The sequence below is a fragment of the Chelonia mydas genome, chromosome 6, assembly GCF_015237465.2.
Source record: "Chelonia mydas isolate rCheMyd1 chromosome 6, rCheMyd1.pri.v2, whole genome shotgun sequence".
Classification (NCBI taxonomy): domain Eukaryota; kingdom Metazoa; phylum Chordata; order Testudines; family Cheloniidae; genus Chelonia; species Chelonia mydas.
In genome coordinates, this window is record NC_051246.2 from 10,014,788 (window position 1) to 10,041,823 (window position 27,036).

The 27,036-nt window shown below is 53.2% G+C and overlaps 1 protein-coding gene across 4 annotated transcripts; it reads right to left on the minus strand.

The window, feature by feature from the left end:
* Positions 1-334: 334 nt before the first annotated feature.
* LOC119566364 (integrin alpha-M-like) lies at positions 335-26,118 on the minus strand. 4 transcript variants are annotated; one of them, XM_043549181.1, is made up of 28 exons: positions 25,803-26,038; positions 25,722-25,758; positions 19,308-19,422; positions 19,069-19,172; positions 18,730-18,794; positions 17,919-17,961; positions 17,349-17,479; positions 16,945-17,090; positions 16,440-16,593; positions 14,677-14,827; positions 12,560-12,708; positions 10,768-10,908; positions 10,262-10,468; positions 9,999-10,129; positions 7,372-7,529; positions 7,046-7,200; positions 6,751-6,882; positions 6,059-6,132; positions 5,657-5,798; positions 5,141-5,254; positions 4,512-4,591; positions 4,270-4,353; positions 3,913-3,991; positions 3,557-3,664; positions 3,231-3,314; positions 2,996-3,109; positions 2,701-2,793; positions 335-835 (listed from the first exon to the last, which is right to left on the minus strand). In XM_043549181.1, the coding sequence occupies exons 2-28, from the start codon at positions 25,756-25,758 to the stop codon at positions 689-691; spliced, it is 3,138 nt and encodes a 1,045-aa protein (XP_043405116.1). In that variant the 5' UTR covers positions 25,803-26,038; the 3' UTR covers positions 335-688. The 4 variants fall into 4 exon arrangements, with proteins under 4 accessions (XP_043405116.1, XP_043405114.1, XP_043405117.1 ...); XM_037899135.2 differs by adding an exon at positions 2,449-2,523 and having other exon boundaries at positions 699-835; positions 25,722-26,036; XM_043549179.1 differs by having other exon boundaries at positions 25,722-26,037.
* Between the last annotated feature and the right edge of the window lie 918 nt (positions 26,119-27,036).

The following is a 27,036-nucleotide window of genomic DNA, read 5'->3' on the forward strand; positions in this document are numbered from 1 at the left end:
GCAGCCTTGGGTGCCTTACAAAGTCTCGCCGAAATAATTCCCACCTGGGCCACTCACAAACAGCCTAAGAGCATGCAAGCCAGCCCTGAGTGTCAGTGTGTAACTGCAGCCTGCCAACCACACCTGGGTGACACTCTGGCTCTCACCAGCCTGGATTATACAGCAGGGTGACCCCAACACACACCCAGTCTTAGATTTTCTCCCAGAAATCTATGTCCTGTACTGCCCAGCCCTCTCCTGGACACTACAAATCATATTAAGTCCATTATACCTGTAAGATTATTCCTGTGCACACAATTTACCACCTCAAAAGAGAGTTACCCAGACACTTCAATTCAAAACATAAACAATAAACAAGTTTATTAACTACAATGAGAGATTTTTAAGTGAATCCAACTAATGAGGAATAAAAGTCAGAAATGGTTAAAAAGAAAATAAAGATGAAATGTTTACTAGTGCCTAGCTTTTATCCTCTTCAAGCAAAGTTTCTCACCACATGCTTTCAGCTGCCTTCCAGATCAAACTGTGTACATCAGACCCTCTTCCTCAGCATCCAGTGAATACTTCCTTTCTCTCTTCAGGTGTAGTGAATGCCATGGGCAGGAAAGGAGGGGTTGTCCCTCCTTTTTTATAGTTTCAGTCCCACTCTTGAAAAACATTTCCAGCTGCGGACTAGGACACACAGAGTTTATGTGGAAGCTGGCTCTTCCTCACACCTTTGAGCTTCCTTTGTTTCCCTTCTTCTTGAAGACGGTTTACTGATTAAATGCAAATTCAGGCAGGCACATTCCTTTCTGGAGACCACACCTGGTTGCCATCTTCTGTGTGACCAAGGCTGTGGAGTTGGGAACACGGGTCAGTAATATCATACAGGGAAATCTTATAAAACTTTACATGCAATGTTGAGACACCTATCTTATCAGGACCACAGACTCAAACCCTTGGATCTTAAGAACAATGAAAAAGCAATCAGGTTCTTAAAAGAAGAATTTTAATAGAAGTAAAAAGTAAAAAAGAATCACCTCTGTAAAATCAGGATGGTAAATACCCTACAGGGTAATTAGATTCAAAACATAGAGAATCCCTCTAGGCAAAACCTTAAGTTACAAAAAGACACACAGACAGGAATATCCCTTGGTTTGGGGGGGTGCGCGGTGAAACTGATGTTTGCTGACAATTACCACTAAAAATCTCATTGTCCCAAGCTAAAACATGGAGTGAGCGGGCAACAAAAATGACCCCCAAAACCCCCAAACCTCTGCATAGGTTTTCCTATGCTCTCCTAGGGAATGACAGATCCTCAGAGCGGCATTCTCCTGCCCTGGTGAGAAACTAACAAATGCATAAAGGATGAACGGCGCTTCCCTTTGGGGAATAGAAGAGATGTTGGTGAACAGGGGTGAGGCTCTGGCCCTTTTCCCCACAGCTGTGACCACAGCTGTTCTTTCTGCCACGTAACTCAGAAAGCCCTTGCCTTGCCCATCATGAGCCCCCACACCTGGCGCCTCACAGAAGCTACAGCCCGGGAGGGAGCCTTCCTCCCAGGAGACCCTGCCTCTCCCACCCTGCTCCTACCCCTCCCTGTTGGTGAGCTGTGAGTGAAGCTGGTGCTGAGAGGAGCTGCCATGGTTCGGCAGGCTGAGTAGGGCCAGCTGCGCTCCCAGCCACATGTCTTGCATGGTAGATACAAATTCACTGCACGGGTGGCTGTCCATACTCACGTCCAGCAGAGGGACATCAAACCCCCATATGATAAATTTTTTCACTGGCAACAGGCAAGGCAGGACAAAAAGTGGCCAGGCCAATTAAAAATCATGCAGGAGGCAACACTATGTGGGACGCTCCAGATCCATACCCTGATGCCCCTTGCTGAACTTGAAACCTCCCACCCAGAGTGTCCCTGGCAGGGCTGGGAGCCAGGACTCTTGGATTCTATCCCAGGAGCTGTGGAAGGGAGTGGGGTCTAGTGGGTTAGGGCAGGAGGCCTGCTTTTGGCCAGCATCAGAGCCACACTTGGCACAACGGTGGCCCATCCTCGGCCGACATCTGAGCTGCGTTCGGCACAATGGGGGCCCTGATCTCAGTTGGGGCCTTGAGGTGCTACTGGGTTACTTCCAATAAATCCAAGCTCTCAGAGTCATTCACCTGTCTTGTCTGAAGTCTCAGGTTACTTCAAACAATCTCTCAATACTGTGTGTGTGTGTTTGTGGGAGTGAAAGGGGCTGTGCTGTCCAAGCTTCCACACCACACAAGGAAATGAAATCACTTTTAAAACTGATTGAAAAGGAAAAAATAAATGTCTCTGTCCTACAGGTTTAGCCTGAGGAACTCCCTGCCACATGCAGTAATGAGGCTGGGACCAAATACGTTCCTGTATTCACACCCTACGTACTATTGTAATAATCTTTGTACAAAGTATGCCTTGTGAGGTATAATTCGAAAACTCACAAGTTGTCACAAGCTGCTGCCCACGATGATGGGCTGGTAGTTATAGACCTCGGAGCGCTCCACCAACGTCTGCACCTGGGGGAGAGGAGGCGTGAGATGGGGTCCCAGGAGTCCTGGCACCATCACCCACCCCTGCTCTAAATCCCCAGACCTCACTTCCTCCCAGAGCAGGGACAGGACCCAGGACTCCTGGATCCCAGCTCTAACCACTAGCCGATGCTCTCTGTAACCCGGGCGCAGTGACTCTGGTACCTGGCGCTGGACGAATCCCTCCTTCTGGGTGTATTTCTTCTCCTCGTATTCAATCCAGGCCTCGCTCACCAGACTCACTTTCTGCTGCTGAGTCTGGAACAGAGAAATTCACCGTCCCTGACCAGAAATGGCACAAACCAGCCCGGAGCATCATCCCAGGGGGACCCAGAGCAATTTACAGGCTGTTCACATCGGAGCAATCACTTGCCCGGCACTGAGATGCAGCCAGCTCTGGGGCTGTTCACACTGGGGGGATCCCTTGCCTGGTGCTGAGAGGCAGAGGCAGCTTTCGTACCTGGGAGACCCACTGGAAGCTGACGTTCCCCTTGATCATAAACTCCAGCGGCTGCTGCATTTCCAGGGAGGTGATGCTGCACCGGATCTTCTTACAGGTGGCCACAGAGCAGTCCTGGGGGCGGAAGGATATCGCTGGGTGAGGCAGGGGGTGTGCAGGGGCTCAGCATGGCCATGAGGGTCTGGGTCTATCTATAGCACTTTCTGTCTGAGCTAGTGCACTGGTCCATACTCACCAGCAGGGGGCGCTCGCTCATCTGCTTCACAAAGTCCTTCGAACCCGGCATTTCAGCCTCACTGGTGCACTGAGCCAGCTGGGGCTGGGGAGGGAGAGAGACACGGTGTTAACGGGGGTGGGAAGGGGACATGGGGCCTTTCCCCTCTAGGGGGCACCAGCACCAATCTGGCACCAGGGCACAGGACTGGCTGGCTCAGGGGCTGGGGAAGGACCTGGGGAAGGTCGTTCTCCCCCAGGCAGCCTGTCCCAGCAGGGGGCGCTGTAGGGCCGAGCAGGTGTCACTGGGCCCATCTCACACACACAAGGGCAGGGAGAGGCAGGTACCTTGGAGGGGACGACCTCAGAGGCGTCCCACACCCGGACCCCGCTCAGCTCCACGGGGAACTGGAACGTGACCGAGATGGGGACGCTTCGCTGCCGCAGGTTCTTGACCTGAAAGAAACAGACTCGTCATAGGGCGCTGCAGGAAGAGAACCCGGGAGCTCTGATCCCCAGCCCCCGCTCTGACCCTCAGACCCCACTCCCCTGCCAGAGCAGGGGATAGAACCCAGGAGTCCTGGCTCTCTGCCCACCCCCACCTTCATCTCTCTGTGCCCTAAGCCACTAAATCTGACTCAGGCAGTTCCACTCCCTCCCTCTTGCCCCATCTCCCCCCTCGCGCTCTGTGCCACCATCCTCACCTCGTACCCATGTGTCACTGGCACACTTGTCCCTGCGTCCTCGACAGAGAAGTTGACGTACTTGGTCGACTCCTCGAGGCTGGGGGAGGAAAAGGATGGAAGGAAGGAGAGAGATGGGAGTGTGCTGGATGGGGCTGGAGAGTGGCGGTGGGGTGTCATGTCCAGAAGGGGGCGCTGTGCTACAGGGAAGGGCTCAGTAGGGGGCGCTCTCCCCTTGCAGTCAGCGCTGGCACTTACGACCCTGTGCGGCGCTAGGGTCACTGTGCTTCAGGGAAGAGCTCAATAGGGGGCGCTGTGCTGCAGGGAACAGGGGGCCCAGCAGGGGGCGCTCTCCCCTCTGTCTCCGCACGGACCTACCTGGTGAGGATGATGAAGATGCCGTACTTGACCGGCAGCTCTGCCCGGTGAATCATGCGCTCGGTGATGGGGCCGCCATTGTCACTGGGGGGAGGGGAGGGCAAAGGGGAGAGATGTGAGGAGATGGAGCCAGTTAACTGTGGAGGGAGGCTGCATCACAGGCCTCTGCATCGTCCTGCTCCATGCACGGCCCATTCCCACTGCCCCCCCACCCCACCCCTGGCCCTGCACGGCCCCCTCACCTGCTGGCAGTGGCCATGATCTGCAGCCTGTCCCCCAGGTCGGCTTCAGAGGAGACAGCGAAAGTGGCGACAAAGATGGCCTGGAAAACACACCGGGGTGGGGGGGGTGAGAGAGCCAGTGGGCTCAGGGCCTGGGGAACTGCCAGAGACTGCGGGGGCGAGGCAGGCACGGAGGACGGTGGGGGGCTTTTGTATGAACTTAGAACAAATGGTCCCAGAGCGGCAAATGGTGTTAACATGACCCTGTCCCTGTCCAACATTAAACAGCGTTAACCTGGTTTGGGGTCCAGAGATCTCAGCCGGCTCCATGCCATGGCAACACCCCATTCACCGTCATTTTAAAGACCCCAAATGAGGAAGGCAACAGCCCCTCCCTTTGTTTTTTTCTCCACCAGTGAAGCCTGATTTCCAGCCCCCCAAGTCTGGCCCTTGGCTTCCAGCCCCGGCAGGGCCGGACCCCAGCCCCGGAGTGATTTCAGGGCTCTATTTGCACTGATTCTCCTGGCTCCCCCGGGCACTTTCCCCAGCACATCGCTTGTCACGGACTGGGCTGACTCCTGGGAACTGCCCCTCTCTGCTCCCAGCTGGGCTCACCCCTGGGGAGTCCACAGGCCAGGGCCCGTCCCTACCTCGGCCCCGCTCCTGAAGATGGGGTGGTTGATGTGGCAGGTGCTGTTCCTTTGAGATTGTTCCTCTGAGCCCACGGCCGAGCTGCACTTAATGGCCAGGGCCCTCCTGTTAGACTGAGCACAGGGGACCAGCCAGTGAGACAGGGGGCCACAGACCCCTGCTGAGTCCCCCATCTCCTCCCTGGAGCACAGAACCCGGTGCTGAGCCCCCTACCCGCTCCCCGAGGCACAGCGCCCCCTGCTGATCCCCTGACCACTCCCTGCAGCACAGCGCCCGCTGCTGAGCCCCCTGCCCTCTCCTTGCATCACGACACCACCTGCCAAGCCCTCACCCACTCCCTGCAGCACGACGCTCCAAACTGAGTTCCCAGCCCACTCCCTCCTGCACGGTGCCCCCTGCGGAGCCCCCCACCTGCTCCCTGCAGAGCAGCATCCCCTGCCAAGTCCCCTGCCCACTCTCTGCAGCACGGCTCCCCACTGCAGAGCCTGCCCCTCATGCCTGGTGCGTTGGGGTACCTGGAGCAGCAGGACCCGGCGGTAGGACAGCGCGGCCGGGTAGAAGAACCGCACCGTGGTGCTGTAGGAATTCTCCCCGCGGTTCTCGATGGAGACGGTGATGTTGAGTTCAGGGCTGATGCCCACCACCAGGGTGCTCAAACTAAGGGGGAGACAAAGGGGTGAGCTTCCTCAGGGCAGTGCCCTGGCTGCTCTGTGAACTTCCTCTAGCAGTGCCCCGCCAGGGACCCCAGTGCTGCGAGCTTCCTGAAACAGTGCCCAGCCAGGGACCCCAGTGCTGCAATCTTCGCCACAGCAGTGCCCCCCACCCAGGATCCATCAGCACTGGAAATCCAAACTGTGATCAAGCTGGACAGGTCCCCCCATGGCGGGTGTTTTTGTGGGGAGGATTCGGTGACTTACCCAGAGAAATTGAAGGAGACTCCTAACTGGTCATCGCAGCGGCCATCCATGCCACAGTCCTTCTGAAATGGGAGCTGGGGGGAGGCCAGGAGGGCAGGGGTCAATGGGGAGAGGGCTGCAGCACCATCTGACAGAGCAACACTGCAGGGGACGCAGGGGCCCTCCAGTTACCCCAGCACCTCCCAGTCCCCTGCACAGGGGACAGCTGAACCCATCATCTGCCCTGCCCTTGCCACCCACCCACTCACCCAAACCCCTCCTCCCCCTTCCCCTCCCGGCTCTGGCCAGAAAAAGTACCACAGTTCTAGGGGTGCCAGGGCAGGGGGCCTGCCTGGCTCGTGTGGGGATGGGGAACAGACCATGGGGCCTTTCCCCTCTAAGGGGCCCTGGCCAAAATAAGTTTTGAAAAATTTTCAGCAAAAATCTTGTTTTTAGCCAAAATATTTTGGTTTTTGGACAGAAATTTTGGAAACTTTGAGGAGAAGTTGGAATGTTCCCACCCAGCGGAGACAGGTCCGTAGCCAAGGCAAACTCGGCCTCCGTCTCTGTCGCCCTCCAGTGCCTGCACTCTGTAAGGGGTTTAGGAAGCTGCTGCTGGCTCTGAACTTTGCAGTCTCTCGCTTTGGAATGCCAACGTCACTGGTTCGATCCCTGCAGCAGACCCACCGCGGGGCCCGGCTTTGGCACCTTACCAAGCCTGCAGACACCAGTGCAGAGTCCTCGCTCAGGATGGGTCTGAGGTGGCTGGCAGCAGCGATGGGATCCCCCGTCAGGGTGTAGTTGAGACGCAGGGTGATGGGGGTCAGGGTGTCCTCTGGGCAGAGCTGGGGAGACAGAGACATGTCAGGCCCCTGAAGGGTAAGGACGGCTGGGCGCTGGGTGGGACCCGGAGAGAGGTTTGTTCTCTGGGTGATTTAGGAGCGAGGGGCAGAGTTGGAGGGGCAGACACAGTGGGAGGGGAAGAAATTAGGACTCCCCCACACTCACAGGAAACGTTATCCGGTACGTCTCACATCTCGTCTCGATGCCGAGCCGCAGCTCCCTGCTCAGGACAGGGCTGGTGAAGTCGAAGGTGACTCGGATATTAGTCCGCCCGGGGTCCAGGGCCAGGCTGTACTGGATGGTGCTGGAGATCCTGTCACCTACGGGGGAGGGGAAATGAGGGACAGAGAGAGTCAGAGTGGGAACCTAAAGGGGAAATGGGACATGGGGCCTTTCCCCTCTACGGGGCACTAGCTCCAGTCCATCTCCAGGGCAGGGAACTGGCTGGCTCAGAGTGCAAGAGAACGGGGGGTCGGGGGGTTTGGCCTGACCTAGGCTGTCCATGGTGCTCTTAGTGATGGTGAAGCAGATCTCTGCCCTGCTGGCCTCTGTGTTGAGCTGCTCCTGCCCCTGGCAGTCGAAGGCCGAGGTGGGGATTGTTGGGGGCTGGAAGCTGATGGAGACCCTGACTCTGAGCACCGGCCGGGACCTGCCATGGGGGGAACAGAACCATCACCCAGGTGCTCTCTGCAATGGGGCCAGGACCCCTCCCTCCCCTGAGCCTCCCACCCAGCCTGGAGGTGCTCACAGCACCCCATGGAGACAAGTTATGGATATAGAGCTCTGCTAGAGGAGATGCTGGGGGGCAGAGAAGGGAGCAGCCAAGCAGGGGCAGCAGGTTTGTATAATTTTTGGTGGTGCCCAGAACAGGTCCAAGTCCTGCCCTCTCCCACCCCCACCCTGCCACACACACATACCTGCCTCAGGCTCTGGAAGGGAGTTTGGGTGCTGGGTGTGGGCTCTGGGCTGGGGCAGAGCGTATGGGTTCAGGAGAGGTGCCAGTTCTGGGAGGGAGTTTGGGAGTAGGAGGGGGTTTGGGGTGCCACACAGCCCCCTGCCACCGCACTCTCCGGACACGTGATGTCCAGCACCCTCACACACAAATCCACAGTGCCCTGAACACCACCACCCCTGCACCAGCACTCCCCTGCCCTCAGCCCCACCTCAGCCACCTCAGCCAAGAGGAGCAAGGGCGGGGGAGGAACTGGGGAGGCGTTTGGGGGCAGCGGTGGAACTCGGACCCAAACTTTGGTGGAGCCGGGCCCCCAGGCCCGGAATATTCCTGGAGCTCGAGCACCACGGGCTCATGCAACTCGCCGGCCCTGCAGCAAAGCGATCATTGTGCCTTTCTCCAGTACAGAGAGAGAGAGACACACACACACACACACACACACACACACACACACACACACACACACACACAATGTATTGCTACTGTGTGCATCCTTGTCTACACTACAGATAACTGAGCTTAATGAAGCGTGGCAGATTACTGGTTCTCATTCTCAAAATGTTGCCTCAAAGCCTCCCTGTTTCCAATAGCCCTCATTGTGCCCCTCCAATAGCCATGGTATCTGGCTGCTCAAAATCAGCCGCCAGGTGATCTGGCTCAGCACTCCACCCCAGGCAAGCTTTTCACCCTTAGCCCCACAGGCAGCTCTGACCATTGGAATGTTTTCCTCACTAAGATCTAACCTTCCCTATAGGCATCGCCAGCCTGCTTTTAATGTGCCAAAGGCACATTCCACAGTCATTCTGCACCTACTCAGTCTGTTGTTGAACAGCTCCTTGCTGCGCTCCAGGTTTCCCATTTAAGGCTCCATGAGCCATGGGAGTAAGGGATACGCTGGGTCTAGCAGGATCACGATGGGCATTTTAACATCCCCCACTGGAATCTTTTGGTCTGGAAAGAAAGTCCCTGCTTGCAGCTTTCTGTGCAGGCCGGTGCTCCTGAAGATGCGCACGTCATGCACCTTCCCAGACCACCCCACATTGATGTCAGCAAAACACCCACAGTGATCTACAGGTGCCTGAAATAACATGGAGAAGTGCCCCTTTCTGTTGATGTACTCCATCACAAGATGGTCCAGGGCCAAAATTGGAATATGGGTTCCATCTATTACCCTTCCGCAGTTAGGGAATCCCATTTCTACAAAACCATTCACTATTTCACGTACATTGCCAAGAGTCATGGTCCTTCATAGCAAGATTCAGTTAATGGCCCTGCGTACTTGCATTAACGCAGCCCCTGCAATCGACTTCACGACTTCAAACTGTTTCACAACCAACTGGTAGCAGTCCAGGGTCACCAGCTTCCACACTGCAATTGCCATGCACTTCTCCACCGAGAGGGCAGCTCTCACTTTGGTGTCCTTGCACTGCAGGGCTGGGGTGAGCTCCGTACACAGTTCCAGGAAGGTGGTTTTCTGCCTCCGAAAGTTCTGTACCCACGGCTCGTCATCTCAGAGCTGCATAACAGTGTGATCCCACCACTCAGTGCTTGTTTCCCAAGCTCAAAAGTGACAGTCCACTGTGTTCAGCTGCTCCATGAATGCCAAAAGTAATCTGTGTTGTTTCTTTCCATGGCACAGAGCAGGTCAGGCATCTCTAGTTCCTGTTCAGATTGGGAGCTCATGATATACTGCATGACCATCCACGATTTGTTCGCAATAGTTATCACAACAGCACAGATCAGTGCAGGATCCATCTTTTCAGACGGAGGTGGCAGGCTCACAGTAAACAAGAACCATTGAAAAATGCCACAGAATGCAGTCAAAAGCCCATAGACTGCTGTGACGGAACGAACTGCATCATGGGACATTGATTCCATACCCATGATGCACTGTGATCCACTCCACCATCACACAACACCGAGCTGTGGAATGTGGCGAGTCGCACACTGAGATAGGTACCCGCAGTGCACTGCTCTCACTCTCAGTGCGACTGCACCAAGTGTGGGTGTGCTCTGCTGACACGAGGACCGCAGTGTGGACATGGAATAGCGATGAAATTGTTACACTTTCAGATCGCTGGAATAATTTATATCAAAAATATGCTTTAGTGTAGACAAGACCTGAGATTGTCGTTTGGAGCAGTGCAACGACACAGAGTTATTTACCTCAGCAGCAGGACCTGCCCTTGTGCCCCCACCGCGATGTCCGGCAGTCCATCCCCCGTCAGATCTGTCCCACCACTGACGGCCTGGCCAAAGTAGTGCAGCCCGCTGGGAAACCGTGACCCCTCGATGCGCTGTACGGCAGAGAGAGCAATAAGGGATGCAGAGGGGTGAATACACTGTATAATGGGCACTAAGGGGCTGTGGGCTCCATGGTGTCCCTTCAGGGCTGTGTACTGACCCCTCCCCGCAGGAGCTGGGCTCACCTGTCTGTACTGGGGACTGAGGCCTCCCTTTTCCCCATGGAAGATGTACAAGGCCCCATGATTGTCATTCTCCATGGGAGCCCCAATGGCCACATCCGTGTGTCCGTCCCCGCTGATGTCCCCGATTTCAGACATGCTGGCCCCGAAGCGCCCAGACACTTCCCCCGTCTGCCCATGTAGTGTCTTGTTGCAGAACATCGTCGTCCCCTGCAGGCCCAATCCAAAAAGACACATGGAGAAAGGATCAGCACTTGCTGTCATCAGAGAGTGATCCCTAGCAAGCTCCTTTTCCTCTCTCTGCAGCACAGTGTGCCCCGCCCCCAGCTCTGGGGCACTGGGGCCAGAACTGACTGGGAGGGACGAGCGCCCCCTACTGAGCCTCTACCCCACTTCCTGGAGCACCATGCCCACCACTGCAATACTAATTGTCACAGCATCACGGCAGTCCAGGCAAACAAGAACCCCAGGCCACCCATCTTCCCCAGTGCTGCGCTCCTCTTTCTTACCAGCAAGTCGATCGGGCAGATATAGACCCGTCCTCCATTCAGGGGTGTATGGTACATGGGGGCTCCAATTAGAACTAGGTCCGTGTTCCCATCTCTGTTGAGGTCCACAGTGCACAGTGTACACCCGAAATATGAGCCAATCTGGAGAGGCAGATAAGCCACCCCCTCAATTTAGTCAATTCCTGCTTCTTCTCCTACTGGGACTCTTCCCACCCTCTGGGGATAAGGATTCAGTCCCAATGTCCATTCCTTCTTTAGCCTCACCCTCCCAAAGTGCAGCCGGTGGGGCTATCTCTGTAAGTGTTCTTGAACAGACAGGCAGCTAGATCTTGAAGGGATGGGGATGCTGAATGCTAACTGTGGTGCAATTCTTTTTAGAGGCTGGGCTATCACAAGTCAAGTCCATCACTGACTGAGCCACTGTTGTAAGTTTTGTTTAGGTGGCACGAATAGGCAATTGGAGCTTAGAGAAATTCACTTTGTTAGTGTAGTGTGATCTTTTTCAGACACTGTTAATATCACTAGTAATGTTATTTCCTTGCCTGAGTCTCTCCAGCCTAGATCCACAAAGGTACGTATGTGCTTAACCCCCCGGACTTAACTGCCTCTGTGAACCACAAAACCTCTGCCTGGCTACTGCTGACCCCTGTAGGTGCCTAAACTGACTCGGTGCCTACGTTTTTGCAGCAGAAGCTCCTTTGTTGCTGTCTCAACGGCAGGGCTGGTGCCTTACTGTCTTACTCTAAACATGCAGGTTTCAGAGTAGCAGCCGTGTTCGTCTGTATTCGCAAAAAGAAAAGGAGGACTTGTGGCACCTTAGAGACTAACAAATTTATTTGAGCATAAGCTTTCGTGAAGTATGCTGTAGCTCACGAAAGCTTATGCTCAAATAAATTTTTAGTCTCTAAGATGCCACAAGTACTCCTTTTCTTTTTTCTAAACATGCAGTTGCCCGGTGCCCATTTCCCCCTCCCCCCGCCATCCCAGCATGGTCCACAAACTCGGGGAAGACAGGCGCTCCTCCATCTAACTCCTCCTCTGGTAGGTGTCATCAGAGGAGAAGGAATTGAATAGGACCCTGCTGTTTCTCAGTTCAGTTCTCAGTTCAGTGCTCTAACCCCTAAGCTATGGGATAGTCTGATGTGGACTCCCTCAGTCTCCCCTGTTAATTGAGTAATTAAGTATCAGTTGGGCCACAGAACATATGCAAATCACAACCACCCCACAGCCTGAGAGAGGACAGCTACATGGTTAAATCCTTCTTCTTAATCAGGCAAAGCAGGGATTTGAACCATGGGTCACCCACGTCCTAGGTGAGGACTCTAACCCCCAGGCTATAAGGGAAACCTCTCTTTGTCTCCTCCAGCTGGTTTGTGAATATCTTGGCAGCTCTGAGCATGCCTATTGGATGAGACCCCACATGTAGGGTAGGTGAAGAGTGCCCCTGTCTCTCTCTCCCCTCCCCCCATTCATCGATCACGGGCAGAGGCAGGTGCCTCCATGCAGCATCACAATGCCTAAGTCCCTTGGTGGGTCTGGGCCACCTTATGAGTTCCGTCTAGACTGTAAGTGAAGGTAACAGAAGTGGATTATTGGAGAGATGCTGAATGTCAGCTGTGGTGCGGTTCTCTAAACCAGTCAAGTTTATCCCTTCCTGAGGCTCTCTGACCGAATCGTTCCTGAAGGTGAAGCCAAACACAAATATTGCACGATGTCAAAAGCTTACAGGCTTCCTCCAGCGCTGTCCTTCTTTCACACCCACAATCCACATTACCTGTAACACTCCCCATACCTGCTCTCCCGACAGCTGTGATCTGGGTGTCCATTCCCCACCCTTGGTATCTTGGCTGAACAGGATGACTTTGCCGGTGCGTTGGCAGTGAGGGATCCCGACCATGTAGGTGCTCTGCCCATTGGCTGTGATGACCTGAGATGAATAACCTCAAAGGAAAAGAGAGACATTCGGAGGTGACATGGGAAACAGCCATACAATAGTGTGATGGATTGGACCACCCCGTCTGGGATGCCACTTGATGTACTGGGTTTTCACTGAGCCTCTCCTGCTCCACCAGCCTGGATTCCCTCTCCCTGTTTTGCTGAATTAGGCTCTCCTGTCTCATGCAGCACACACACACAGATAGGGCCACCCCAAGCTGCAGACACAGACTGAAGTCAGCTCTATGTGAGAGGACTCACCTGGAACTCACATACACACGCTTTTGGGCAATAAACTCGAAACAATACTGTCTTACACTGTACAGAGAGATCTGCACAGTGCAAGCTCCTAAAAATTCACCCTCTCCCTCAATGTGGAGAGAGATGTGCACAGCTTCTTTCACCCCCCCCCCCCAGTATGAATTGCACAAACTGGGTTACAAATAAGTAGATTCTCACCCTAAGTGATAAACAGGCAGCACATTCTTAAGGCACAAGTTGCCTTGGCTTTCCCAGGTTTTCATACTCAGGCTAAAAATTCCTCTACCCTGGGACCATCACTTCCTACAGTTCAATCCTTGCCCCTCAGATATTTCCAGGTGTATTGTTGTAGGGAGAGTGATGTCCCCCATGATATCATTGTCCACTTTTTATATCTTCTTCCCACTCGCTGGAAAGCTCTTTTTCTGTGACTTGGGACAAACAGTTCCCACTGTGTAGTGCTATCTCTGAGAGATTTGTATTGTACCCAGTTCCTGGGGTAATCCATGTGCGTATGTGCATTTCCTCAATAAGCCATTAACACTCTTTGGCCTTCTTACTGTTGTACCTGAAAGGCTGCTTGTGGGTGTTGTGAACCTCGCCACACGTTTCAGTAGCACATATGTAGCCAAACTTCATAACTTCACATAGAACGATAACACATACAATCCAATGAGATTGAGGTTTAGCAGATCAAGAGTTTTAGAATAATCCCTCACAAGACATACTTTGTACAAAAAATATCCTAATTACATGACAGTGGTGAATATTGGGGTGTCAGGGTGTCACAAACAGTGCTACACAGAGATCCCTTTCCCAGAACGAAGAGGCAGTCACCTCTGGGGTGAGGAGCAGGGGCTGTTTAAATAGGTAAGGGGAAATCTTTGGGTTTGTTCTTACCGAGGGAAGCATCATTCATGTCCCCAGAGGTTCTGGGTATGTTGATGAAACTCAGCTTCCCACTGATCCTGTATAGGTATATCCCACCGCACTACTCATACGCTCTCATCACTCCCAGCTCTGGATTCCCAGCAGCTCCCCGTCCCACAGAATCATAGAAGATTAGGGTTGGAAGAGACCTCAGGAGGTCATCTAGTCCAACCCCCTGCTCAAAGCAGGACCAATACCAACTAAATCATCCTAGCCAGGGATTTGTCAAGCCGGGCCTTACAAACCTCTAAGCATGGAGATTCCACAACCTCCCTAGGTAACCCATTCCAGTGCTTCACCACCCTCCTAGTGAAAGAGTGTTTCCTAATATCCAACCTAGACCTCCCGCACTGCAACTTGAGACCATTGCTCCTTGTTCTGTCATCTGCCACCACTGAGAACAGCCGAGCTCCATCCTCTCTGGAACCCCCTTCAGGTAGTTGAAGGCTCCTATCAAATCCCCCCTCACTCTTCTCTTCTGCAGACTAAATAACCCCAGTCCCCTCAGCCGCTCCTCATAAGTCATGTGCTCCAGCCTTCTAATAATTTTTGTTGCCCTCCGCTGGACTCTTTCCAATTTGCCCACGTCCTTTCTGTAGTGGGGGGCCCAAAACTGGATGCAATACTCCAGATTTGGCCAGTGCCAAATAGAGGGGAATAATTAGTTCCCTCAATCTGCTGCCAATGCTCCTACTAATGCAGCCCAATATGCCAGCCATCTCAACCTTGAAAACCCATTCTAAAGCCCCAGGGCCCCTGCGGCCCCTGCCCCAGCTCTGTTACCTTTGCAGATGAAGACCTTCTCCTTCAGCTGGCTCTGGATGCTCTGGAGGCTGTCGAAATTGTCCACCCAGAAGACGTGCTCGTTGGTGGGCTCAGAGGCGATCTCCTGGAGCTCCTGTTGGGCAGTATCACTGGAGAAGGCCTCGCCGACCTTCACGGAGTAGAGGGAGGTACAGGGGAGACCAGGGCATCAGCATCAGTCACAGCCGGGAGCCCTGGACCAACACCCACCCACCCCGAACTCTGCTGGGCCCTCTAGAGGCACAGCTCAGCCAGCGCCATGTGCTCCTCCGGTGAGTGGGGGGCCGCTGGAGCCTGGAGTTATGGAGCCTGCCTCATTTCAGCACCGAGTTGTGTCAGTTGTACCAGCAGCAGGGCACAGGGGTCTCCTTGCCATGGGGATTGTCAGCGCTCTGGGGCCCAGCATGACTCAACTTCCAGGGCGTACTGAGGGGTGAGTGCTGCAATGTCTCCGGGGGACGCCTCAGGGCAAGGGATGAAGGGCTGGGACCACCGCACTAGTCCAGGTGGGTTGTGTGCAGTCGGTTCAGCGGTGGAGTCAGACACCTCCCCGTCGCTGGGCCCGACGTAAACAGCAGACAAAGGTCGAACAAGATCCAATGGCTGGAAGTGGAATTTACACCCATTCCTTTTGGAAAGAAGGTGTCAGGTTTAACCATGAGGGGAATTAACCACTGGAGCAGCTCACCACAGGCCGTGGTGGATTCTCCATCCCTAGCAATTTTTATCTCAAGACTGGCTGGTTTTCTAAAAGATTTGCTCTGGTTCCAACAGGGATTATTGGGGTCAGTTCTCTGGCCTGTGCTACACAGCAGCTCAGACTAGATCATTGCAAAAGTCACTTCTGGCCTGGGAATCTATGACTCTAAACCCGAGTTTGTTGACGTAGGACTTACGTCGACCTAACTCTGTAAGTGGCTACGCTAAAATGTAGCTCCCACCCATGAAACTCACCCGCTACACCAACTTCATAACTCCACTTCCACAAGAGGCGTTGTTTTTAGGTCAATGTAGTTAGGTTGATGCAGTGTCCATATAGGCACTGTGTGGCTTACATAGCCTGAGGCTCCAGCTGATGGCCCCAGGCGGTGGGGCTTCAGCCCCACAATGCCCCACACTGACAGTTAAATCAGTACAAAGTCCCCGGTGAAGATGCGCACCGCCGACAGGAGAGTAATGTGGACATGAAAAACCGATTTAATTACTGCGGTGGCTGTGCGACGACTTAACTTAATTCGACTTGAGTGTATCGTGTAAACTTGCCCTTCGCCTTGCTGCTGATGCCAATTTCAATCTCTTTGGCTCAGCAGTTTAACAGAGAGAAATGTCAAGTGACTGAGATCAGTTTAGGGAGGATCAGAGCTGTTGTTTGAGCCCCAGGCGAGTGCAAAAAAGACTTTATAAGAACCGAGTGACTTTGCTGTTTAACTGGGGGGGGCTATATCTCAGAAACCCCTTGTTCAAATGATCCCAAATTTAGACCACTAATCTTAACCTGCATCCCCATGAGGCAAACCAAATTTTATGACAATCTGAGTCAGCACGTGTATCGTAGGGCAGTCAGAAAACCCAACCTTTAACTAGAAAGCTCTGCTCAACCTGAACAACAGAGGAGCTCCAGCTCTCCTATAACGTCACACGTTGACCCAGTTACAACCCAGGGTCAGTTCTTCTCCCTTATCTGGTGGGAACCTGGACATGGGCTCGGATCCCTACTAGTTCTCCGCACAGCCATGGCTCACCCCGATGGTGTAGCGGACGATCCCAGCTCTCTCAGCCTCGGGGATGGCATCTGAATAAGAAAGCGGGTCGTTGTATTTCTTCCCATCTGTGATCACAATGAGAACCTTGGTGGCCTCATCCCGAGCGCCTCTCCCAGAGGTGAACAGCTCCCGCCTGGAAAAGGGGGGTGGGGAATGCATGGGAGGGTTATTGATACGTAATAACACCTAGCGCTCGTCCACTGCTTTGGCATTGCAGATCTCAAAGTCCTTTACAAGGAGGTCACCGTCATGTCCCTATTTTACTGATGGGGAAACTGAAGCATAGGGCAGGGATGTGACTTGATTAAAGTCACAACACAACAGAGGCACAGAGTTGGCAATCGAACCCCAAAGTCCTGGCTCCCAGCATCCCCTCCCACAGCTGGGGATAGAACCCAGGAGTCCTGAGTCCCTATCCCTTAGCTTGCATGTCCTTGTAGCCCATTCCCTGTGGATTCAGCACGGGGAGGAAGGCAATACCTACACGACTTTCCGGATGGCTGTGGCCGTGTGTGTCGTTCCCTGAAGCCGCTCAATGCTCGAGACAAGGTGATCGGGGTCATGACTTCTCCTGTACTCCATGAAGTCGAAGTGCAATTCAAATTTATTGGAGTACTGCATGAGGGCGAACTGCAAGGGGAGGCAGGGGAGAAGAGAGAAAAACAACCCCAGGGGTGGAGGGTAAGAAAAGCAGGCATCAGACTCAGTTAAGGGCTGAGGCAGTCGGGACGTAGTGGTTCTGTTGGAATTTTTTCCTGGTTTTGGATGCAAAATCCTTTACTGCTCCCTCTGCAGCACAGCGCCCCCTAGCGCCGCACTGGGGCATTGTGGTCAGCACTGACTGCGAGGGGCAGGGTACGTAGTCAGGGTTCAGCTTCTGCCCGTTACCTGCGTGTCGGTGCTGCGGAAACGCTTCATGATCTCAGCGAGAAACGTCTTCATTTTTCCAAAGTCCACAGGTACGATGCTGTCCGAGCCGTCGACGAGGAGCGCTATGTCTGTGACATGTCTGGGGCACTCTGAGAGGGACAGGAATGAAGTACGTCCTGACTCAACTCCACAAACATGGGAAACCCACCAGAAAGACCAATGGGCGCATCTAACCGGATATCCCACCCCCTGCTGGCCACCCCGATCAGACCCCTTGGCCCCTCTGTCGCAATATCATCCCGTCCCTGCCATGGAGGGGTCCTGAGAGTAGACCATGACATGCACTGGGATGAAAAAAATACACCCCTCCCCCTCCCAGAGCTGGGACAGAACCCAGGAGTCCTGACTCCCAGCTCCTACTGACATCCTGAATCAAACCAATGGGCCCACCTAGCCTGGTATCCCAACCCACATCAGACCCTGGGCCCCTCTAGACCCATCTCCCCTCCACTTCCCCACGGCCCTTGTACCCACCTGGGAACCCAGGGTGTAAGTCCCCCCCATACACACCCCCGTGTCACCCCTTACCTGGCTGGGTGTCCAGGATGCGCTGGAGTTGCCAGAAGCTGTGCTGCAGAGGGAAGCAGCAGTGACTGACGTACATGTTCTCCCCACAGGCCCGGTGCAGCACGGGGCACGAAAAGGCAGGGGGTCAGTAGGAGCCCCTCTCAACAGAGCAGTGAGGATGGGGAAGAGAGCCTGGGGCCTGATCCCTTCCCCCCCGCCCCATGGTTATGCAGGGAAAGGCCCTGCCAGGGCAGGGACCCCCTTGGGGCAGACAGGACGTCGGGACCTAACTCTGAGAGGAGACAGGGGAGACGCACGGGGGCACCATCTGCTTACCACACTCCCTGCTATAGCAGTGTCCAGTCACTGTTGCCATGGCAATGTCAACCACTTGCCATGCTCCCTGCTATGTCCATGTACAGTCACTGTCGCCATGACAGCAACCCAGTTACAACGCTTCCTGCTACCTCAGCACACAGTCTCTGTCACCATGGCAACATCAGCCAGTTGCCTCCATCCCTCATAACATCACCTCACGATCACTGTAGCCAAAGGGAGGATACCTGGCTACCACTATTCCCCACTGCATCGTTCTACCACCCCTCCAGTTACAGGAATTACCAACAGCCCTCACACAGTTATCATGTAGTCATGGGGATGTCACCCAATTGTCACCTCTGCACCGTTGCTGCAGTTACGCTGACTCCGCCCAGTTACTACCATCCATGAGTAGTGGGGTTTTGGGGTGGGACGGACCTGTCCCCTGGAATGATGAGGGAGAAAATGTCGGACCCCAATCCCACCATCCGTTTCCCCTGGGTGTGGTACCTACCAGGAACTGGGAGCCTTGGGAAGCCAGAGACAAACCAAGGGACATGTTCATGGCATCCAGGGACCCTGACAGGGGAGAGATGCACACCAGGCTCAGCAAATAAACTCCATTCCTGTCCCAGAACGGAGGAAAGAACCGAGAATTCCTGACTCTCAGCTCTAACCACTAGACCCCCCCACATTTGGGTATAGAACCCAGGAGTCCTAGCTCCCAGCCTCCCTTTCCCCTGGCTTTAACCCACTAGACCCCCCTTCCCTCTCAGAGCTGGTGACAGAACCCAAGAGTCCTGGCTCCCACCCCAATCCTATTTCTGCACCCCACAACACAGGGTGCCCCTACTCTGGATGGGGATCTCCTGGCAGCGTCCGGATCCCGGGTTGCACTTGTAGACTTTGCCGGTTTCATTCACGTTTCCTGTCTGCAGCATGCCCCCAACAATCAGCCTGCGGGGAAAAGGTATGGGGGGTCAGGGGATGCCCCACACACCCAGGGGTCTGAGGCCCAGGGGAGGCAGCCCAGCCGGACATGCCCCTCAGTGTTGGGCACAAGTCACGTGGGGTCCCATGTCCAGCCCTTACCCCCCAGCACTGGCATTCCCGAACTGCACCACGCTCTGCCCAAACCCCTCAGCTGCCTCCTGGAAGGTGATGGGTCCCTCCACATCCACGCTGAATCCATGGCTCGGTGCCAGCACTGCAGGGGTTAAACAGTCTCCAGTTAGAGCTTCCCCGATGGAGACCAGGCCAGTGCCTGGGGCTTTCTGGTTATGGGACTGAATTCTAGCCAGCTACTCGAACCCACCAAATCCCACTCCTCTCCCAAACCAGGGATAGAACCCAGGCCTCCTGACTCCCAGCTCCTCACCACCTGCTCCCGGCTGTCTAGCCCTCAAGGGCTATTTTATGCAAATCATTCCTCACATTCATTGCATAGTGCCAGACACTCCCATTTAAATATAAATTTCATTAGTAGAGCACTACCAAATTCAGAGTCCATTTTGGTCAATTTCATGGTCACAGGATTTTAAAAATCATAAATTTCATGATTTCAGTTCTTTAAATCTGAAATTTCACAGTGTTGTAATTGTAGGGGTCCTCACGCAAAAGGAGCTGTGGGAGTGGGGGATCAAAAGGTTATTGGTGGGGGGCTGCAGCACTGCTACCCTTACTCCTGCTCTGCTGCCGGTGGGGCACTGCCTTCAGAGCTGGTGCTTGGCCAACAGCCGTTCCTCCCTGGCCGCCCAGCTCTGAAGGCAGCACAGAAGTAAGGGTGGCACTACTGTGACCCCCCTAAAATAACCCTGTGACTCCCCTGCAACACCCTTTTGGGTCAGGACCCCCAGTTTGAGAAATACTGGTCTCCCCTGTGAAATCTGTATAGGATTAGGTAAAAGCACATAAAAGACCAGATTTCACAGTCTGTGATATGTTTTTCATGACGGTGAATTTGGCAGGGCCCTAATCATGAGTGGATTCAGCGCTGGCGAAGGAAGTCCTAGATTTATCTCCATCCGCTTTCCTGATGCTGATCCACAGCAGATGCACTTCCTGTAGGGACAGAAGGGACAGATCAGTCTTCATAGATTGATAGACTATATGGCCATGTAGCCAGTGGTTTTAGTTATTATTCATTTATTGTATGACATTGTGATTATGTTATATCATAGATATATTCATTAACTAGAGTTAATTTGTAGGATTATAAAAGTATAATTCCTCTAAATACCGAACCAAGTACTAGCGATGACTAAGACAAGCTGAAATGTAAGAACCTGTAGGTTAAAGCCTGAAAGACTTTAGTTTAGCTAGTTTAGGCCCTGGAGACAAGAAATGATGACATAAGTGACTGAAAAATAACCCAGTGCCATAAGATTATGGGAAAAGAGGCACCAAGTGACAGTATTGTGCAAAATTACCCAGAAGATTAATATTAGATCATAAAAATACCATAAAGGCGCATCTGTCTCAGACGTGTCTTAACCATGGGATACAGCTTGTGCGCTAATGCTAATGAGAATAAAGGGAACTTACCCAGCCTATAGAAAATTGGGGTTCATTAAGTTTCCAGGGGAGACAGACCAATAAGGGAAAAGAGGGTGGACACTTTTATGGACACACGCAGAATGTAGGTGTAGACAGAATCAGAGTATAAAAAGGGGATGCCCAGAATGAGAAAACTGAGCTCCCTCTGGGAGACTCCAGCAGGAACCATCCCTCTACTGATGATCAAGCCATGAGAGAGCCATCAGACCCTAACATTATTGTCAAGGATGTGAGTATAACTATATTTGTAAATTGTGCGTAGGTCTGTATAGAATTTCTATATGCGTGGGTAATCATAACTAACTTTAATAAAACTTAAAAATAGACTAGACCTTGTACTGGTGAATTATAGATGGTCATTACCTTCGGTCTCTATGTGTTCCTAGAGGCTCTCAGTTTGAAGCAAGTAACAGAGGTGACTGTCACTCTGCTAAGCTTAAAACTGTAGCCACCAGACCCTCCAGATTTGCAGGAGGAGCAAATGTGGGGCAAGGCTGGGTGCAGAATTGTGGGGCTGGTGGGTGGGGTTGGAAAATTGTGGGGCTGGCTGGACAAAAGGGGGTGCTGGGAGAGCAGGGACAGGCTCCCCCAATTTCCCCTTCTTAAGCCTCATCTCCCAGTGTGCCTCAAAACCCCAAGTCTGTCATCCTTATTCTCAACCACCACAAAGTCTGCCCTCCCCCATGCCCTGCGAGGTCCCAGCCTCACAGACAGAGCTGACGTGACTTTGAAGCAGGAGGAACCTCTGTTGACCTTAGAGCAGGACTGTGCCAACCACGTCCACTTCCTGCCCACCAACCCCATCCCTGGCCCACATCCTACCAAGCACACATGCCGCACGGAGAGGTAGAGTCATACACACCCCAATGCACTCCCAAAGAGACCCAACAAATGGCCTCATCTCAGTGCCGGGTGAGCGAATCGCTGCACAAACAGCTCCTATGCCCCACCCCAGAAGTGACTGTATTTTCTAATAAACAACCTCCAGTGAATGAGAATTATAATCCAGTGTCAAAACATAGTCTTCACCTGTGTATGCAAATAGATCCACACCAACTTTAGACCACGCCCTGAACTGGTCATCGCTTATCAACATAGCCTCTTTTACTCTGTTTAGGTTGGCACTGGGGGCCTGTTTCACACATTTTAACAATTTCTCTCTCTCATTGTTCATTTGTGGCTAGTACCGTATCTCTCCTGCTCTGCACTTACATTTCCCCATGTTCAGGTGTCCTTCATGTCCTCTTGTGAGCATGTCAGCTTGGAACATCTTGATATGTAATGTCTTGGCCATCCGACGTTAATAGCCTCGAATACCCTCTGTAAACTCCTGTAATTAGCTGGAGCCTCAGCAAATTTACTCCAAAACCTTTCTGAGACTGAGCACCAGACTCCACATCCCTCTCAGAGCTGGGGATAGAGCCCAGGAGTCTTGACTCCCAGATCCTTCAAGCTTCCCTTTTCTCTAGTCCTTGAGGGCCATTTTACGTGCATCATACCATGCATTCATTTGCATAGCAGCAGAAACTCCCAAGTGAAGACTAACTATCATGAACGGATTTAGCACTGGTGAATGAAGCCCTTGATTTATCTCTTGCTGACCCAGATTCATAAGAGGAGGCGGGGAACACTTTCTGTAGGGTAGCAGGGGCAGAGCAGCCTTCATAGAATTACAGACCATAACTCCAGAAGGAACTGCTTTGAGCATCTAGTCTGACTTCCTATGTAACACAAGCCAGAGGGCGTCTCTGAATGAATGCCTGTTTGAACCAGACTGGAACATTTAGGGAAAGATCCAGTCTTGATTTAAAATTTCCAGTTCAGGGTGTTAGACCCTCAGCAGGGGCCTTTTTACAGGATGGGGGAGCAGGCAGATATTGGACACAGTGTTGCTATATATAAATACTTTTTATGCCTTACAAAATGGATCTTATTTACTTTACATTTATAGCCCAAACATACTATACCATAGCCCAGTAGTTAGACATTTTGATGGTTAGTTGGGGTTTAGTTTAGTTACAAGGTGCGGGGAGTTTCCAAGTACCACACCATATATAAACTGGACTTTGGATTATTGAAAGACTATAAATTGCAGATGTGTGAAGCTTTTATTTATAATTTACTTTGTGACATTATTAGATTTTTGTTTTTGTTGTTTTGGGCCTTTACCCTTTGTTTTAAAGGGACAATTTTGGGCACACAATCCAAGGCATTTATACATTTTTATAGCAGTTCCACTGGTGTTATTTCCTTATCTGCTGATTCTTCATTTTTTCCAAGGACATAACAAAGTTGTTTGGTATCATAGAATCTCAGGATTGGAAGGGACCTCAGGAGATCATCTAGTCCAACCCCCTGCTCAAAGCAGGACCAATCCCCAATTTTTGCCCCAGATCCCTAAATGGCCCCCTCGAGGATTGAACTCACAACCCTGGGTTTAGCAGGCCAATGCTCAAACCACTGAGCTATCCCTCCCCCTCAAATAGGTTTTGACCGCTTGACCTTTAAGTTCTTGCTTTGGTTGCCAAAATGCAGGACATGCACTCCAGTTTCAAACACACAACAGCCACACTTGGCCCCCATAGCATAAATCATTTTATGTATTATATCCCAACAAGGGAATCCACCACAAACCTTGGTAAATTGTTGCAATGGTTAATTACTCTCGCTGTTAAAAATGTTACGCCTTATTTCCAGTCTGAATTTGTCAAGCTTCAGCTTCCGAGGCATTGGATTGTGTTAGTCCTTTGTCTGCTAGACCAGGGGTTCTCAACCTTTTTCTCTCTGAGACCCCCCTCAAAATGCTATAAAAATTGCAGGGCCCAGGGGGACAGAGGGGCCTTGGGCATAGGTGTAGTTTGACTTCTATTTGGGGGGGACAGGGAACAGTGGGGTTCAAGCCCCACATAGCAGTTTCCAGGAAGGAAGTGCTACCTCCACCTTCTGACTCACCTCAGCAGGCCACCCAGTCTGTCTGGGTTGGGGGGGCAACCAAAAATTATAACTCAAAGCTGGGGGGCTTAGCTCAAAAAGTTTGAAAACAGCTTAGGGTGCAGGGAGAGGGTAAGTAGGGTCTGTATGTGGGCAGGGGGGTGGGTAGCTCAGGGTGAAGGGAGGGGGTAGCGGGGGCTGTGTGTGGGCAGGGGGTGTAGCTCAGGATTCAGGGAGGACATAGCTCAGGGTGTAAGGAGAGGAGTATTAGGGACTGTGCTGGGAGGACTCCCCTGTGGTCCCTGTTCCCAGAGAGGTCCGCCAGCCACGGAGCTGGGGGGCTCTTACCGGCTGCCACTGCGGGAGCAGAGGAGGCTGGGAGCTTCAATCTAGGGCACCAGCAGGAGAGGCAGGACAGCTGCTGCTGCCTGCTCCATGCACCAGCCAGAGCAGCAGTTACCCCACATTGCCGGGCTCTGGCTTCCTGCCTCTGACCTGGCCAGGCGGCGGGGATTGGGGAGGGATTGCGCCTCCCCCATCTTCAGCCCCACAGTGGGGCGCCGGGGATTGGGGCTTCTGCCGCAGGGCCCAGCAGCCTCCTTGAAAGGGTTCGCGGACACCCTGTGGGCCGTGGACCCCTAGTTGAGAACCGCTGGGCTACACTGAAGAGTCCATCATCAAACATTTTTCCCCAGGTAGGTATTTATAGATGGAGATAAGCACTCCTTAGTCTTCACTTCGTTAATCTAAATAGTGATAGATTGAGCTCCTTGAGTCTATCGGGCAGGTTTTCTAATGTTTCAGTCATTCTCATGGCTGTTCTCTGAACCCTCTCGAATTTATCAACATCCTTCTTGAAGTGTGGGCTCCAGAACTGGCCACAGGAGTCCAGCAGTGGTCGCACCAGGACCAAATACAGAGGGAAAATAACCTCTCTAGTCCTTCCCGAGATTCCCCTGCTTATGTATCCAAGGATTGGCCACAGCATTGCACCGGGAGCAACTTGGCCCAGGCAGATCTTGGTCTCTGCTGAGTCTGTCAATTAGTGCAGGGTGGCCTGGCAAGCTTGTGCCATGGGAGCCACAGCTGAGATCCACCAAACTCATGTCACACAAGAAACACCAAACAGCCAATCAGTGGCAAAAGTGAATCCCTAACGCACAGTGTAGCCAACTGCCCTAATGCAGAGCTCTCCTCCCTTCTGCCCTCACCCTCCCTGCAAGGCCAGGCCTGGGAAGGAGAATCCCCTTGGAGTTGCCCCCTCCAGGCCTGGGAGGTGGTAAAGGCCCTCCAGCGCTATAGGAGGAGCAGATACGGGGCAAAGTGGGGCTGGGTGGGTGGGGTCTGGGGGCAAAGGAGCTGAAGGTGGGGGAGGAGCTGAGGTGGCCTCCCCCATTCTTCCCTTCATCCCTTTTCAAGCCCCATCTCCCAGTCTTTCCCCACTTCCCAACCCATCCCCCTCATCCTCAGCCACCCCAAAGTCTGCCCCCCTCCATTCCCTGATGGGTCCAGGCCTCACAGACAGCAGAGATGTGACCTTGAAGCAGGGGGAAGCGACTGTGGTTTTACACAAAGACTGAGCCATTTCAAACACTGCATCCACTACAAACCTGCTGGACTCTCCCCAAACCCGCCCCCCCCCACACCCCCCACATCCTACCGAGCACACACGCCCCACAGAGAAAGGGAGTCGCATCTGTGACCCACTCCCATCCCAGAGAGTCTGGGGGGAACAGAACAGAGAGGGAAGTGAACCCAGGAGTCCTGATTACCAGCCCTCCCCCACACAAGTCACGACAGCCCCATTCCCCTCCCAGAGCTGAGGAGAGAACCCAGGAGTCCTGATGCACAGGCCTCCTGCTGTAACCCACTGACCCCACTCCTCTCCCAGAGCCAGCCAAGGATAGCAGCCAAGAGTCCTGAGCGTCCAGCTGCTCCCATCCCCCTGCCAGAGGGGTACTCGCTGGGCACCCATGTGGAGGAGCCCAGCTTTTCCCAGGCCCTCTGGCTGGCACTTACCTGCGCACAGGTAGAGGAGCAGAGCCACGGGGTCCATCCTGTGCTGGGTGAGGGGTGTCTATGGAGCAGGGATGCTCCCGTAGGAGGTGTGAGGTTCAAGGGCGGTGCCTGGAGAGGAGGCAGCAGAATGCAGAGGAAAGAGAAGTGCTCGCTGAAAAGAGAGAAAAACTGTCAGGGTGGAGGGGGACTCAGGGTGTGATAGGGAGGGAGCAGAATGGAGAAGACGGGGGAAAAGTCAGCAACACTGAAACACTGAACTCGTCAGACAGACAGACAGCTGTATGGAGACAGATGTAAAACAAATAAAACGGCCAAACTCCACCCCTCTGAACTCTCCCCTCCCGCTTCCCCTCCATGCTAGTGGTCAGCTAGTCATTTTCCACCCTCCCCTCCCCCTCCACCCTTTGTAAATTCAAACACCCCCTAGTTTCAAATCTTGGGGAAAACACTGCACACACACCTATCCTGAAACAAACACACACGCAACCAGACAGACAGACAAGTGGTCAGACACACACAGCTACACTGAGACAGAAAACAGATACACAATTAGAAAACCAACTGCAGGGAGACATGCACACAGCTAAACAGACACACTCACAAACTCAGGGCCGTCCTTGGGCACATACAGAATATTCAGCTGTATAGGGCGGGGCACCTGAAAATTTGGAGCACCCCGGGTCTTAATATCCACCCATCCGCCTCCTCCTATGCCTGTTTTATGGTTGCTGCAGCCTGGTGAGTTTTCCTCTGGAGGGGATCTAGGTCTTGTCTACACTAGCAAGTTGGAGCTCATTAAATCGTCCCCGGGCGTCATAACGCCTGAGGTGTCCACACTGGCAAGGCACGTAGAGCGCCCGCACCCCGCGGCTGGAGCGCCCCTGGGAATCCACCTGCACAAGAGGCATAGAGCTTGCTGCACCCGGGCTGGAGCACTGCGGTGCCAGTGTGGACGCCCTGGTCTATTACTGCTCTCTGATTGACCTCCGGGACACGTCCCACAATGCCTGTTCTAGCCACTCTGCTCATCACTTTGAACTCTACTGCCCTGGCCTCAGGTGACCAACCAGGTCTGGGAAATTTGAAAGTCCCCTTCCGTGGAGTGCTCTCAGCGAATCTTTCCAGGTGACCATGTCTCCACCCGCCAGGCGATTCCCGGCATGGAGCGATGCCGAGGTGCTGGACCTCATCAGCATTTGGGGAGAGGAGGCTGTCCAGTCCCAGCTGTGCTCCAGCCATAGGAATTACGTTACCTATGGGCAGATATCAAGGGCCATGACCGAAAGGGGCCATGACCGGGACACAGTGCAGTGCA

Coding starts and splice junctions, on each gene's coding strand:
- LOC119566364 (XM_043549181.1), bottom strand. CDS start 25,758: ATGGACCCCGTGGCTCTGCTCCTCTACCTGTGCGCAG. Junction 10,130..10,261: donor TCAGTCCCCAGTACAGACAG/GTGAGCCCAGCT, acceptor TCTGCCGTACAG/CGCATCGAGGGGTCACGGTT. Junction 4,592..5,140: donor TCTTCAGGAGCGGGGCCGAG/GTAGGGACGGGC, acceptor TGTGTTTTCCAG/GCCATCTTTGTCGCCACTTT.